At 53.4% G+C, this 13393-nt stretch overlaps 4 protein-coding genes across 4 annotated transcripts; 3 read left to right on the plus strand and 1 right to left on the minus strand.

The window, feature by feature from the left end:
- Positions 1-2319: 2319 nt before the first annotated feature.
- On the plus strand, positions 2320-5207 carry CC84DRAFT_1111689 (uncharacterized protein). The gene is made up of 2 exons (XM_018175292.1): positions 2320-4735; positions 4785-5207. The coding sequence occupies exons 1-2, from the start codon at positions 2762-2764 to the stop codon at positions 5166-5168; spliced, it is 2358 nt and encodes a 785-aa protein (XP_018040281.1). The 5' UTR covers positions 2320-2761; the 3' UTR covers positions 5169-5207.
- Positions 5208-6540: 1333 nt separating this feature from the next.
- On the plus strand, positions 6541-8380 carry CC84DRAFT_1160955 (amino acid transporter). The gene is made up of 3 exons (XM_018177623.1): positions 6541-7369; positions 7422-7583; positions 7633-8380. Exons 1-3 carry the CDS (start codon positions 6566-6568, stop codon positions 8218-8220), a joined length of 1554 nt encoding a protein of 517 aa, XP_018040282.1. The 5' UTR covers positions 6541-6565; the 3' UTR covers positions 8221-8380.
- Positions 8381-8491: 111 nt separating this feature from the next.
- On the plus strand, positions 8492-9976 carry CC84DRAFT_456474 (uncharacterized protein). Its single transcript, XM_018186351.1, has one exon. The coding sequence runs from the start codon at positions 8647-8649 to the stop codon at positions 9874-9876; it is 1230 nt and encodes a 409-aa protein (XP_018040283.1). The 5' UTR covers positions 8492-8646; the 3' UTR covers positions 9877-9976.
- Positions 9977-10500: 524 nt separating this feature from the next.
- On the minus strand, positions 10501-12910 carry CC84DRAFT_456500 (uncharacterized protein). Its single transcript, XM_018186352.1, has one exon. The coding sequence runs from the start codon at positions 12764-12766 to the stop codon at positions 10562-10564; it is 2205 nt and encodes a 734-aa protein (XP_018040284.1). The 5' UTR covers positions 12767-12910; the 3' UTR covers positions 10501-10561.
- Positions 12911-13393: the final 483 nt, after the last annotated feature.

A 13393-nucleotide genomic window follows, 5' to 3' on the forward strand; every position in this document is an offset into this window, starting at 1 on the left:
TAAAGGTCCTCTTCCAGGGCACGCGACGATGAGGCGTTGGGGTTCAAAGTCAGAGAAACCTGGGCTCGCAACCTTATCACACTTGTTCGGGACGTTCTTCTTCGCCTTGTTGTCCAGCTCGTTGCGCCACTCGGTAGCAGTCTCGTAACCGGGTATCATGTCGTCGCGGGACTCGATGGGCAGGAAGCCGTCGGTCTGCCACTTCTCGACTTCCTTGTCTCCGACTCTGCCAGCTCCTGTTCCCTTCCACATGAGGTACCCATAGGTCGCCCAGTCCCGCGCGAACGCAACCCGACCCAGAGTCTGCGGCTCTGAGAGACGCAATCACTCTCTGAGTCCGTTGCTAAACTCGGGTATCTCATGGGATTGCTTGTATGCACAGCGATGAGTTCGTTGCGGCTTGGCCTTGTTTCGTGACTTCTCGTTAGGCTGGCCAGGGGTGTTGGCGCAGTAGTAGCATGTTATGCTTAGTTGCATTGCAGTATTAGCAGTACACCGCGAAACCTATAGCGGGAGGGCGCTTGATCTTCTGGTGTATTGCGACTTCTTCGAATAGCTGGTCCAGGGACAGGCGAGTAGTCTGATCAAGGGAAGGCTCCTTGAGAATCGAAGAGTCCTTCGGATAGTCGTTGCAGTCGTTCGGGTACAGGTCAGGATAGAAGCCCGGCAGGAGGACCGGCAGCAACGTGTGCATCGCGTTGTTCACAGCATTTGTGTATCCGGGAAGGAATGATGCTAAAGGTCTTGATAAGGGTGGGGAGACTTCCTGGCTTCTCCTTTTCTGCTTGCACCCGTCCTGAATTCCAATCTTCTTTGCAAGTTTGAGAACCGAATCGATGACATGGACGACTTGGTTGATCAACGCCCCACAGAACGTTCAATTTGTCAATGTTTTACAAGCTTCTTCCAACGAAGATGACTGGGTCCTCGCCGTCCACAATTACAATCTCGAGAAACCTCGCCTTGATGTCTTCGATCTCAGAGAAATGAGTATGGGCGTGGAGCGCATGGCGTTCCGAGTTTTCGTTCAGCTGTTGTTTGATCATGTGGCAGTTCTCGATCAGGCGCAAGTAGTTGGTGTCAGCAATACGAAGGGTCTTCGCCATATTGAGTGCGTTCTCCTTGATTTCACTACCCTTCACAATGACTAGACCAAGCTCGGTGATTTTATGGTTGAGATGCTTTTACTACCACCATTCTTCGTCCAATGAGAAATGCTCGGTCCTTTCCAGCAACCCTCAGTGCGGCATATTAAAAATTTCGTCACCGGTGAAAATCAACGAAGCACCTCGAGGCTAGAGCGGCCGCGAACGAATGTCTTTAGCTCCTTCATCTTGGTCGCTAGAGAGTCTTCCGAAAACACGATGAGACCAGCCATGGCGGTGTCCGACTTAGGCATGCTCGCACGACTCATGCCGCGTCGCTACCTACTCCTAAAGGTATCATTAGCAGCGTCATTAGATCTTTACTACATTCAAGTAAGTTTGAATGTAGTACAACCAATAGTACGTACAATATTTGAGGTATTAGACTTGGTCCGGTCGTGGAACTTGCTTAAATTGATTCCGTAACTAGTGACTGTCACTTGAGTGGAGCTTGAATAGATACTGAAGGTTTCGGGAGCCTTGAGAATGACTCCCGAGTATGTATACGAGGGGAAGTACTGGAAAAGGATTTTGGTAGCACGAGAGTTTCGGAACGTCGAAGTATGCATGTATGGGTAGACGGCGATGTGTGTTATATACGTTGGCAGGGGCCTCAGAAACGAGTGACTTGAGCACTGATCTTCTAATGACTCGAAAATAGTCGAGTCACAATACTTTCTATTCCAACAGCTCACGGGCATCGGGTTGTGAAGTGTCTCGCAGGGTTTATTTAGAGATTCAACCCTGGCAGCTCGATGCTAATCGCGTACGCACGGATTCAAGTGGTGGACTAGTTTCTCCAGTCTTGCCATTGTAATTGTGAAATGCAGGTGCGGGTGGCTTGATCATCCAAAGAGATACTTGTCTGTCGGGCTCATCCATTCGTCATCTCTGGGTTGACAATAGCCAATCGTTTCCAAGTTTAGGATTTAAAGGTTGCTGTCTAGTAGGTTGGCAGGCGATCTCTCCGATTACCGTGTTGCAGATCCACATCGCCCTTCCGTGGCTCTCATATTTCAGAGTAATCACATATGCAACTCACAGCCCACACTTGTTCAGGCTAAAACTTGAGGTCGACACTGGTCACGTGTGCTTTGCTGAATAAGCCTGGCCAAGAGCCTGCCCCAACAATCTCTAGTACCGTTTCTACCCGCCTATTGACGCGAGATTGTCTCAATTATCGCAATCATCCCGTCTCAGGCTGGACGATATACCTACATCACGTATTACTGCCACCAGCGCCTTCGCCTTCCTCAATTGCACGTCTTGACCGGGTTAATGGGCTCTCATGGCCTCTTGGCGAGGATTCCGTTTCCTTGGACAACCTTAACCTCCTGCCCGATCGGGCAGTTCATATGCAGGCGGAAATCGCAATCAAATGGCATCGTGAGGGGACATTTAAGAGTGTGCTGTGCTCCCTGTGTGATGCCAGGCATCCGCTATCCGTTGGGTCGCTCTTCCCTCGCGTCTTTCCTCACTTCGTCGCCGGGCTGTTAGTTGTGGGGCGGCATTAGCGTTTAATTTGCAAGGCACGATTAGCGTGAGGTAGAACTCACGGCGTCCTTGATCTTTAAGACTGTTCCGTTTGTGCCTCAAGTTCTCAAATCATCACCACTATGAGGTCATACCTGCTTTGGGCAGCGGTGCTCCCGCTTGTTCGGGCAATCGAGCCCCCGCGGGTGCCTCATCAACCTCTTGGCAATGGCACGAAACGCTTGTCTTTCAACGAGACAACGCTGACTCCCGGAACTCTGTCCGCTCAGACGAGATCTCTCGCATGGGTCAGCACAGGAGAAGACGGCGACTACATCTACACCGGTGACGATGGCTCCTTCATCTTCGAGAACATTGCTACGGGAGAATCGACGACCTTCCTCTCAGCGGACAAGGTGCCCGCCGATTACTGGGACTACTCGATCTCGCCGGATGCAAGCCGTGTGCTTTGGTCTGTCAACTACACCAAGCAATATCGGCACTCTTATTTTGCCGACTATCTAGTGCAAGATGTAGAGTCCGGGGAGGTTCAGCCGCTTGTTCCCGGCTCCAGCGGAGATATCCAATACGCCGAGTTCAATCCCGCATCTTCTTCCCAAATCGCTTTTGTTCAGGGGAATGACCTCTATATCTGGGAAAATAATACAATTTCCCGTATCACTGAGGATGGCGGCCCGGATTGGTTCAATGCTGTGCCTGATTGGGTGTACGAGGAGGAAATCTTCGGCGATCGTTACACTCTTTGGTGGTCTCCAGATGGCAAGTACATCGCTTTCCTAACTTTCAACGAGACAGGCGTCGAGACCTTTCGCATTCCGTACTACATGGACAGCGAAGCTGTTGCACCTTCGTATCCGCGCGAGCTCGAGCTGCGATATCCTAAAGTCGGTGCCAAAAACCCCACGGTTGGGTTCAATGTGCTCGACGTGGAGGCGCTCAAGGTGACGAATGTGCCTATCACGGTGTGGCCGGAAGACGATCTAGTGCTCGGAGAGGTTGCCTGGTTGACAGAAGACCACGGGAAAGTTCTGTACCGTGCCTACAACCGAGTGCAGGATCAAGAGAAGCTGGTTGTCGTTGATGTGCCCTCTTACTCGTCAAAGCTGGTTCGCGAACGCGATGGGTCTGACGGCTGGCTGGAAAACTACATCGCCATTTCTTACGTCGGTCCAATCTCTAGCTCTAACGCAACCTACGGAAACACCTCGACAGAGTACTACATCGACTTGTCCGATGAAAGTAACTGGAACCATCTCTATTTATTCCCTGTGGACGGTGGCGAGAAGATCGCGCTTACTTCCGGAGAGTGGGAAGTACGCAGCATCCTCAAGATCGATTCGAAGCGCAACTTGATATATTTCACGTCGACTGAGCACCACAGCACTGAAAGCCATCTCTACTCAGTCAACTACGTGACCGGAAAGAAGACGGCGTTAGTCGACGACACAGAAGTTGCATTCTGGACAGCCTCTTTCTCTTCCGGCGGCTCTTACTACGTACTTCGGTACTCTGGTCCAGATGTCCCGTACCAAGAGCTGTATTCGGTCAACTCCACTAAGGCTATCCGCACCATCGTTGACAACAAGGCGCTCTACGAAAAACTACAACAGTATGCGCTACCTAACATCACATACCACGAACTTCCTCACCCGTCTGGTGTCAAGCTCAACGCGATGCTGCGTCTGCCCCCGGGTTTTGACTCGAGCAAAAAGTATCCTGTGCTTCTTATTCCCTACGGTGGCCCCAATGCACAGGAAGTCCACAAAGACTTTACCGCGCTCAACTGGAAAGCATATGTGGCTTCCGACCCAGAGCTGGAGTACATTACTTTTACGGTCGACAACCGAGGAACTGGATACAAGGGACGCGAGTTCCGCGCTTCCGTGACGTCAAACCTCGGAGATCTGGAGGCACAGGACCAGATCTGGGCTGCCAAGTGGTTGTCAGAGACTTTTAGCTTCGTCGACAGCAACCACATTGGTATCTGGGGTTGGTCGTACGGTGGATACCTTTCTTCGAAGGTCGTCGAGGTTGGCGATCCTATCATTTCCTTCGCCATGATTACGGCACCAGTATCTGACTGGCGCTTCTACGACGTAAGTTTCACAACCATATTAGATAGCTTGCTTACTCAAACGAATCTAGTCCATCTACACGGAGCGCTACATGAAGACTCCCGAACTCAACGCTGCCGGTTATAACGTATCGCGCGTCCATGATTCTACCGGCTTCAAGAAGATCGCCGGGGGCTTCCTTATCCAGCACGGTACCGGCGACGACAATGTGCACTTACAGAACGCCGCAGCACTGACGGATCTATTGATGGGCGACCAGGTCAACCCCGAAAAGATGCAGAACACCTGGTTCACGGACAGTGACCACAGCATCAACTACCATAACAATGGAAAGTTTTTGTACAGACAGCTGAGTAAGAAGGTCTTCGAGGAAAAGAAGAGAGTGGGTGAGTTGAAGGGTGAGCATCAATGGAGCAAGAGGAGCTGGGGAATGGAGACTATGCGTAAGATCTAGTGTCGGTTGTAGATCACAGTGCGTCAAGTACAATCAAAGATTACATCTCCATTGTTCCTCAGCACTTTTCATTCGAGTGATTGAGAATAGGTTGAGTACAGGAGACCGCCGATTGCTCATCCATGGCAGCTTGTCAAAGGACATGAGACACTCCGTACTATCGACACTCCACAAGCTTGTCAATCTACGGTATGTTTCCAATTCCCTCCGGACTCGTTCATAAACGGCAAGCCCCTAAGCCAGATTCTCTAGGAGCACTCGACGAAGAAGAAGCAAGAGTCTGCTCCTCGGTGGGGTGTCGGTCACCTCTGCTTCTACTGCGACACAGAGGATGACCTTGGATCGTCCGACCACAACCCATCAGAGTCCCTCGTGCAAGAGAAATGCCTCGGCATGTAAGCTCTGCAGCACCGCGTTGGGTCAAGAGAACTACAAATGCCACAAGGCAGTACATTTGCACCGTACTCACCGCTGCGACTTCGTCAACCATCACAAGACCACTTCGTTCCCTAAGCCTCATACATGGCACGGCTCAGCGCCATCAGCTCACTTGCCATGTATGAGGACGACGACAAGGAAATTTCTCAGGCGTTCAAATCAATGGTCCGCAAGGGCAGGATAGGTGACAGCGAGGTCGAGGAGTGGGCCAAGCTCGACTGGCTGGATGAGAAGGACGAAAAGGACTCCTATCAGGGATACTTCGAGGATCCGGACAAAGGCGAGCATGAGCGGATTTTGGCTGTCTAGGAGAAGGTCAAGCAGAAGAAGAAGATCCAGCTGAGGCTTGAGCGGGAGCGGGCGATGAACGCTGCCCAGCTGCCAGCAATGGATGTTGCTAGGAGCAGACTAGGATCGAGGAGGGATGGAAGGCGACCGACGACTGATCTGTACGGACAACGTTGAGGGTGCTTACCAAGAGCAATCTCAACCTGGTGGGTAGCGTGCAGGGACTTCTCGTGCACATTGACTGACGACGAATCGATCGATTGGTGGGCGATGTAGTTCTCTGTCGTTCATCATGGGTTTAAATTTGCCAGATCACCAACGATGAAAGATTCATGTACGCTGACGCGTACATGTGTCCACGGAAATGCAATAGGTTTCCTGAATTATTTTTTTGGCAGTGTGAGTGTCATTGCAACGTGCATCAACAGAGAGTACTGTAACGTGGGTTATGATTACATGATACTGGACTCTCGGTGTAGCTAGCATTTCAATCGGTGTGTGTGTCGAGAAGAAGGGTACCGGGACCTATATATGGTATGGTATTGTTCTCGGAGGAGGCCGAAAGCGGCAGCCCGCCGAGATCCGAAACTTCTCCGATCGCATATACCCGTCCAAGCACGCAATCAAGTGACTCCTCCATCTCCACTCGATCACCACGGTCACAAACCCAGATGGCGCCAACAGAACAGACGCCCCTGCTACGGGAGCAAGATGTACCAGTGGCAACCACGGAAGCTGAAGCGCCTCAACCGCGAGGGACATTCGCCCGCCGTTTAGGCGCCCTCGATGGCTTCGCGCTCCTCATCAGCATCGTGATCGGCTCAGGCGTCTTTTCTTCTCCCGGTCCTGTCGATGCTAATGTCCCTTCTCCGGGAGCTGCGCTCCTCGTCTGGCTTCTGGGCGGCGTTCTTGCATGGACTGGTGCGCTCACCATGGCCGAACTAGGTACCGCTTTCCCAGGAGAAGGTGGGATCCAGCCATACCTTTCGTACATCTACGGCGAGGTCTTTGGCTTCATGGCAGCGTGGAGTTGGATCGTTGCGACCATGCCTGCGACCCTTGCCATCCTCAGCATCGTTTTCGTCGAAAGCATTTATTCAAGCTTCGGTGTCAATGAGCCGCAGCCACCCATGACACATAAGCTGCTATCCCTACTAGTGTTGGTGGTCGTAACTACGGCAAATTCGATAAGCACCCAAACAAGTACGCGTTTGAGTAGCTTTTTCGTGGCAATCAAGCTCCTCACGATTTTCTTGCTCATCGTTGCGGGCTTGACGGTTGTATCCATGTTCGTAGGTGGACACAAAGATCTCGGTGGGGGCGACTGGCATGAGAAGGGATGGTTCGAACCAAGGAGTACAGTCAACCCTGATGGAAGCCTGTTCGATTGGAGGGGCGTGAGCGCGTGGCAGAGTCTGGGATTCTACAGTACCGCGTTATACGGTGCTTTGTGGGCATACTCAGGTTGGGACAAGGTACGCTCATACCTATGGATGTGTGCGAAATTCAGCTGATGTAGCGTTCCAGGCAAACTACGTCGCCGCTGAGCTGCGAAACCCGAGAAAGCAACTTCCACTGTCTATCAACACGGCCATCCCGACTATCATCGTTTGTTACGTCGCTGCCAACGCAGTTTACTACGTTCTGTTGCCCTGGAAAGAAGTCTCTGCGACCGATGCTGCAGCTGTTGTAAGTTGTGAGTCTCTACAGACAACTTTGTGGTGTTGACGATATACAGACCGCTGTGACTCATTTTCTCGGCAAAGGCGTAGCCTACTTCGCGACTGTGCTCATCTGCCTCGTCATCGTTGGGTCAGCTCTAGGTAACTCGTTCGTGGCCGGCCGCATGACAGTTGCAGCGTCGAACAAAGATTGGATTCCAAAATTTCTTGGCACTGTAGGCCACATCGGAACGTTCAGAGTTTCAAAGTCAAGCACAGAAGGCGAACAGCATACAGACGAAGCCATGGACCAAGGCGAATCTCCCATCAACGCCCTGGTCCTCAATTTCGTACTCTCGGCCATCTATATCCTTCTCGGAAATATGCGAATCCTTCTGACACTGAATGGACTGGCTGAGTACGCCTTCTTCTTTCTGACGGTGCTCGGCGCGATCATATTGCGATTCAGAGAGCCCGAGATGGAGCGTCCGGTCAAGCCGTTGATCTTGATCCCAATTCTTTTCGCAGTCATCAGCGGGTTTGTGGTCGTACGAGGAGCCGTGTTTGCACCAGTGCAGGCTGGTGTCCTGCTCGCAATCTGGGCGCTTGGGGTGGTACTGTACTATGTACGGAAGAACGCATTCAGCAGGGGCTTGGTGATCTGAGCGCGTGCTTAAAGGGTCTGGCATGTTCACAGTCTTCGCCGCGGCTATCCGCAGCTCCTGCAGTCTGGCATGTGCGCATCGAAACGCGCGCCGAACGTCATGGGGCGAAGCGTGCAGTGATTTTCATAGTTCCATTCTCAACCACAAGCTTAAATCGCGGCCAATCGCATGCTCTGAAGTTGTGTGCCTTGCATAGCGAGGTCCAGATGCGGTTAGCATGAGGCTACGTCTTCCCCACACGAAGCTCTCCATCATGGCGACGTCATTTGTCCGCAATGAGAGCTTGGAAAAAGACACGGCTGGAACAAACCCTTAAAGGGCACCGCGGCCATTTTTTGTGACTAGGCATCTTCCAATCCATCATCCACCATTTCTATCAACGCTAAATCCCTCCATTTCATCCCCTCTTCCAACCTCACATCCACAATGCTATCAAAACGCGTAGCTGCCGAAGCTGGTGCTCTGGGCCGTACAGCTCTCCGCCCTGTGCCTCGCACACCTGTTGCACGCATCCGTGTACAAAATGCCCGTTTTCAGTCCACATCAGCAGGCCAGAACGCGCCTGCAGGTACCTCGCCGGCACTGATTGGTGCTGTTACGGGATCCCTCGCTACTCTGTCCATCGGCTATGTCTGGTACCGCCAGTCGGGAGCAAAGGACCTGCTCGCCGCCACAAAGACCACCAAGGACTACGTCTCAGCTGGCACCAAGAAGCTCAAGGAGGCGACACCCGAGCCTAACGAGGCCCTCGACTGGCTTCGCGATGCCTCCAAGAGCTACGCCGTCCTGATCCCCGGCGCAAGTGGCTACATTGACACCGCCTTCAAGGACCTTGATGACATCCGCTCCAAGCACGGCGACGAGGTTGACAACATCGTGCGCGAGGCCTACTCAGAGCTACAGGGCGTCGCCAAGAACGGCGACATCTCGATCCTCACGGCCAAGCGCGCCTGGGACATCATCGTCAAGCACCTCGGCCGCATCGGTGATCTTGCTGGCGACTCCGCGCAGCAGATCATGGACAACCATCCCCAGCTCAAGGAGAAGGTCGGTGGCAACATCGACAAGTTGAAGGAGTACGGTGACAAGTACGGCCCGGAGGCCAAGAAGGAGGCCGACAGGACATGGCAGCAGATTCAGGATGTCGTCAAGACGGGCCTGAGTGCTGAGAACGTTACCAAGATCCAGAAGATCGTGCAGGAGAAGGTCGACAAGATGAAGCAGCTCGGCGACGAGGCATACAAGAAGGGCCTTGAGCAAGCGAAGCCCTACTTGGACAAGAACCCCAAGGTCAAGGAGCTCGTCGAGTCGAACGCTGATGCGCTCAAGTCGGGCAACGTGTCGGAGCTGTACAATAAGATCAAGAAGGCAGTCGAGTCCGGCGACATGGGCGACCTGGAGTCGTACGTCAAGAGCGCTGCAAGCAAGGCCAAGGAGTCAGGCTTCGGTGGCCTGGACAAGTACCTCGGTCAGATCCCCGGCGGCGACCAGATCATCCCCAAATTGACCCAGCTCCAAGAGGCCGCTGAGAAGCACGGCGACGAGGCGCAGAAGATCATCAAGGATGCCGTGAGCGAGATCTCGGAGATTCTCAAGAAGAAGAGCAGTGAGGCGGAAAAGCTGGCCGAGAAGGCCAAGGAGGACTCGAAGAAATAGCTTGATCGCGGTGAACTCGGCAGGTGCGCGAAAAGCGATTGATTGTGATCGATTACTTGTATTATAGTTGCATTTGCATATCTGCATGGCATGGCTGGCCCTGACGAACAACTCTGATGAGAAGTATCTCCTAATATTACGATAATGAACAGCATCAAAACTTGCAATCCCTGTCTATCTCATGCCCTGAACTTTGACCATGATCTCTGATGATGACGGACAATCGAGCCCGGAACTGTTGGCTTCTGCTCTGCGCGTGCTTCGAGCCAACCTGACCAATGAGGCGTCACGCGTGTCCACACGAAACATGTGCCGGCATTGATGGCTTGCCAAAAACTGTCGGTTGCAGGTTGCTGGATCAAAAAAGAAAGAAACCCCCCGGGTCAGGTCTTGAGCGAGTATCGAGATGACGCAGGTTTCAATCACCGAAAAAAATAAAATAAAATAAAAGCCCTTCACGTCACACCCAGTCGAGTTCTCGAAGAAAGACAGACGCGTCTTCCTACCATTACACTACATAAGAAACAACACAGGCAGACTAGATGACTACAGCAGGGTATAACTCAGAATACACGCAACGCTCCCACTCCCAGGCCCGCTCTTCCCCTTCCAAACATTACATCCACCTCGTCCCATGTTTCGTCCATAGCCTGGATTCAATGCCAAAAACCACGACTCTGGTACCCTACACCGCCGCCGGTACCTCCAACGCCGGGATACTGAACCCATATCCATCGGTGTGCCCCTCGCGATCGCTCGGGCTGATCTCCACGCGCAGCGACACATCCAGTCCGTAGCGTCCGCAAAGTCCTGTGGCGGTGAGACCGTTGGCGGCGGGATGCTCGGTGCCAGCGCCTTGCTCGCCGACGTGCATCGGCTTGCGCGTGTTGGCCTTCTTGTCGACAGGCGCGGACGTCTGCTGCGGCGCGTCGCCGTTCGTCGCGGACGAAGGCACGGCGTGGGGCTGCGGCGCGGCGGCCGAAGACGTGCCCGTGGCGGAGGGATTGGACTCGCAGATGATGGCGTAATTGCGCGAAGGCATGGTCGCGTGGTTGGTGTCGGCTGTCTTCTTCTTAACGTCGATGTTGCCATTGGTCTCGCCGTTTGCGTGACCGTTGGCTACTACACCGTTGGCCTTGTCGGCGGGCCGCGGGTCGCGGTCGAAGATCTCAAGGAGCGTCTCGTCCGTGTCGTGGTCTAGGTGGTGGATCTTGTTTCGCTTAGCGAGCAAATTCGCGACCGCCTGGGGCGGGGGCTTGTTGGTGATGGCAGAGGAGACCACGTTGGGCATGTAGCGGAAATCCTGCTCAGCTGGGACGCCGAGCTTGGGATTGGAGTAGAAGCGGCCGACGGCTGCGAGATGGACGTCACCACCGAGGATGGTTACGCGGACGGAGTGCTCCTTGGAGAAGGTCTGGAGCATGTGGATGAGTTCGCGGCGCTCGTGCTTGTGTTGATGAGCGGTGTAGTGGTCGTCCAAATCGTCGAGCAGATCGACACTGCCATCGAACTGGTTGAACAAACCACCTGCAAAGCCGAATCGCTTGTTCAAAAACTTGATTGGGCCGATAATGGGGGACGAAAGAATGTTTTCGAGCCACTGAAGACGCGGATACGCGATGGGCACTCCGAGTAGTAGGACAAGGTGCTTCAACTCCTTATTCGCCGAAAATTCCTTGTTCAGGCGGTCGAAGATCATGCGATATGTTTCCGGGTAGTTGATTTGATGCCGAGTACGTTCAGTACGTGCGTCAATACCACAGAACGCAATGCGAGCGCCCAGCTGTGCATATATGCTGCGACTCCTTTCCTCAACATACGGGCCTGGCTTCTGACCTACAATGTAGGACGGATCCTGAACGTCGTTGGTCATCACAAACGTCTTCTTGAGTTGTTCAGGGTCGACATCGGTGCCTTCTGGTCCGGCACTCGTCGTCTGGGGCGCATCCGTGGTGTATGTGCTCTTCGGCGGTGCCATGTGTTGCTGGAATAACAGATAGTACTTGTGCGCTACACCACCAATTCCCCTGAAAACGGCGCAACGCATGAAACGATCCGTATATGAGCCGAAGCCGTCGATAATGTCATGGTCATCCCAGATGTTGACCTGCGGAATTTGACCGTTGGCCGTGGAGAAGGGCGCATGGCCGTACCATCGCACATAGTTGTTGAAATAGTATTCATCGCAATCGGCGCGCATCTTCTCGCCAAAGGGGAATTCGCGTCTCTTGTGCGGGTTTGAGATGGCAGTCCAGGGCTTCAAGGGTCCGTCCACGCGCACCCCGTCGTTGTAGATCTGATCTCCTCCGCCCAACATAACGTGGAACGGCTTTTGAGCATGCATGCGCAGCACATCGTTCCACAGCGCAGGGCCAGACCAAGCGTCGACGTCGGTTCCAACGCTGAAGCCATTGCACGAATGAAACAGGATGCGCATCGACTGCGAGGTCGAAGGCACAACGAAGACCTGTGGCTTCTCCGTCTTGGACTCATCTACGTAGGTGAGGCCGTTGATGCTATATTGCCAGCGCGACTCGAATTCCTGGAAGGGCAGATGAATCAAAAAGCGCCAAAATGCCTTGTCGATGTCTTCGTAGAGCTTGTCGGCGGAGAAGCGGTTGGCACCCACGGTGAAGGATGCCTTCTCAATGGATCCATCCACGGCGCCCACAGGAGCCAGCGTCAACTCGGGAGTCTCTTGTCCGGGTCTCGTCACTACGAGCACGCTGCCATGCCAGGTAGACGTTCCAAGCTCATTGCTCATGCGCCTGTAGTTGAGGAGCGGGCCCACCAAGACCTCCAGGCCAGGCGCGGTGCTAACAAGCTGCGGACCAGGCCCAATGCCTTCCGCACCGCTAGGATCTGTGTGTGGCTGTACTTGGGCGGCCATTGTGGCGGTTGCGAATGCGGTTCAAAGGGGTATGAGGGAGGGAGAGTGGCTTCGATTACGACGTAGGATATCTGCTGCGCGCAACAGTCAGCATAAGAATCGAGCAGATGGAAATAACGCGCACGATTCCTCGCGCAAATGCTACCCACATTAAATCTTACAGGCGCGTCTATGAGCTGAGCGCAACCGTAACTCTTGCGCCTTGGAAACTTGAACTATGCGCGAAGGGCGAAAGCAGATGGAGAATGAATGATAAGTGTGGAGTGCGCGGTCGCCTGCAGATCACAGCTGAATCTCAGGACCTGTGATCAGCGTGGAACGAGTGCGTCAAGAGGACAGCGCCTGTGTTTTGATACGATGGGCTTATGAGGGTTGCAACTAGCCCCAATGAATCCCAGTTCTATGGTTCAGCCAAGACCCTGCGGCACGCTAACCGGGCACGATGACATGATTGACCTCATGCAATCTTGATTTGTTTGCTGCAGCCATAGATCTCAAGGGCGACTATTGTCATCAAATAGCCACCGTGGCAGTCGATCGTGGTTGTTTACAATGAGGGCACACCAGCAGACAAAACCCAGTCCCTGCTACAAGCTTTACCCAGACGAGTTTCAGCTTAGCCCCTGT

Source organism: Paraphaeosphaeria sporulosa, assembly GCF_001642045.1.
Source record: "Paraphaeosphaeria sporulosa strain AP3s5-JAC2a unplaced genomic scaffold CC84scaffold_2, whole genome shotgun sequence".
NCBI lineage: Eukaryota > Fungi > Ascomycota > Dothideomycetes > Pleosporales > Didymosphaeriaceae > Paraphaeosphaeria > Paraphaeosphaeria sporulosa.

Bases quoted from the DNA above. Each gene is read 5' to 3' on its own strand.
- CC84DRAFT_456474 (XM_018186351.1), top strand. From the start codon at position 8,647: ATGCTATCAAAACGCGTAGCTGCCGAAGCTGGTGCTCTGGGCCGTACA.
- CC84DRAFT_1160955 (XM_018177623.1), top strand. From the start codon at position 6,566: ATGGCGCCAACAGAACAGACGCCCCTGCTACGGGAGCAAGATGTACCA. The intron at 7,370-7,421 runs GTACGCTCATAC...GTAGCGTTCCAG, and splicing joins CATACTCAGGTTGGGACAAG to GCAAACTACGTCGCCGCTGA. The intron at 7,584-7,632 runs GTAAGTTGTGAG...GACGATATACAG, and splicing joins CGACCGATGCTGCAGCTGTT to ACCGCTGTGACTCATTTTCT.
- CC84DRAFT_1111689 (XM_018175292.1), top strand. From the start codon at position 2,762: ATGAGGTCATACCTGCTTTGGGCAGCGGTGCTCCCGCTTGTTCGGGCA. The intron at 4,736-4,784 runs GTAAGTTTCACA...AAACGAATCTAG, and splicing joins CTGACTGGCGCTTCTACGAC to TCCATCTACACGGAGCGCTA.
- CC84DRAFT_456500 (XM_018186352.1), bottom strand. From the start codon at position 12,766: ATGGCCGCCCAAGTACAGCCACACACAGATCCTAGCGGTGCGGAAGGC.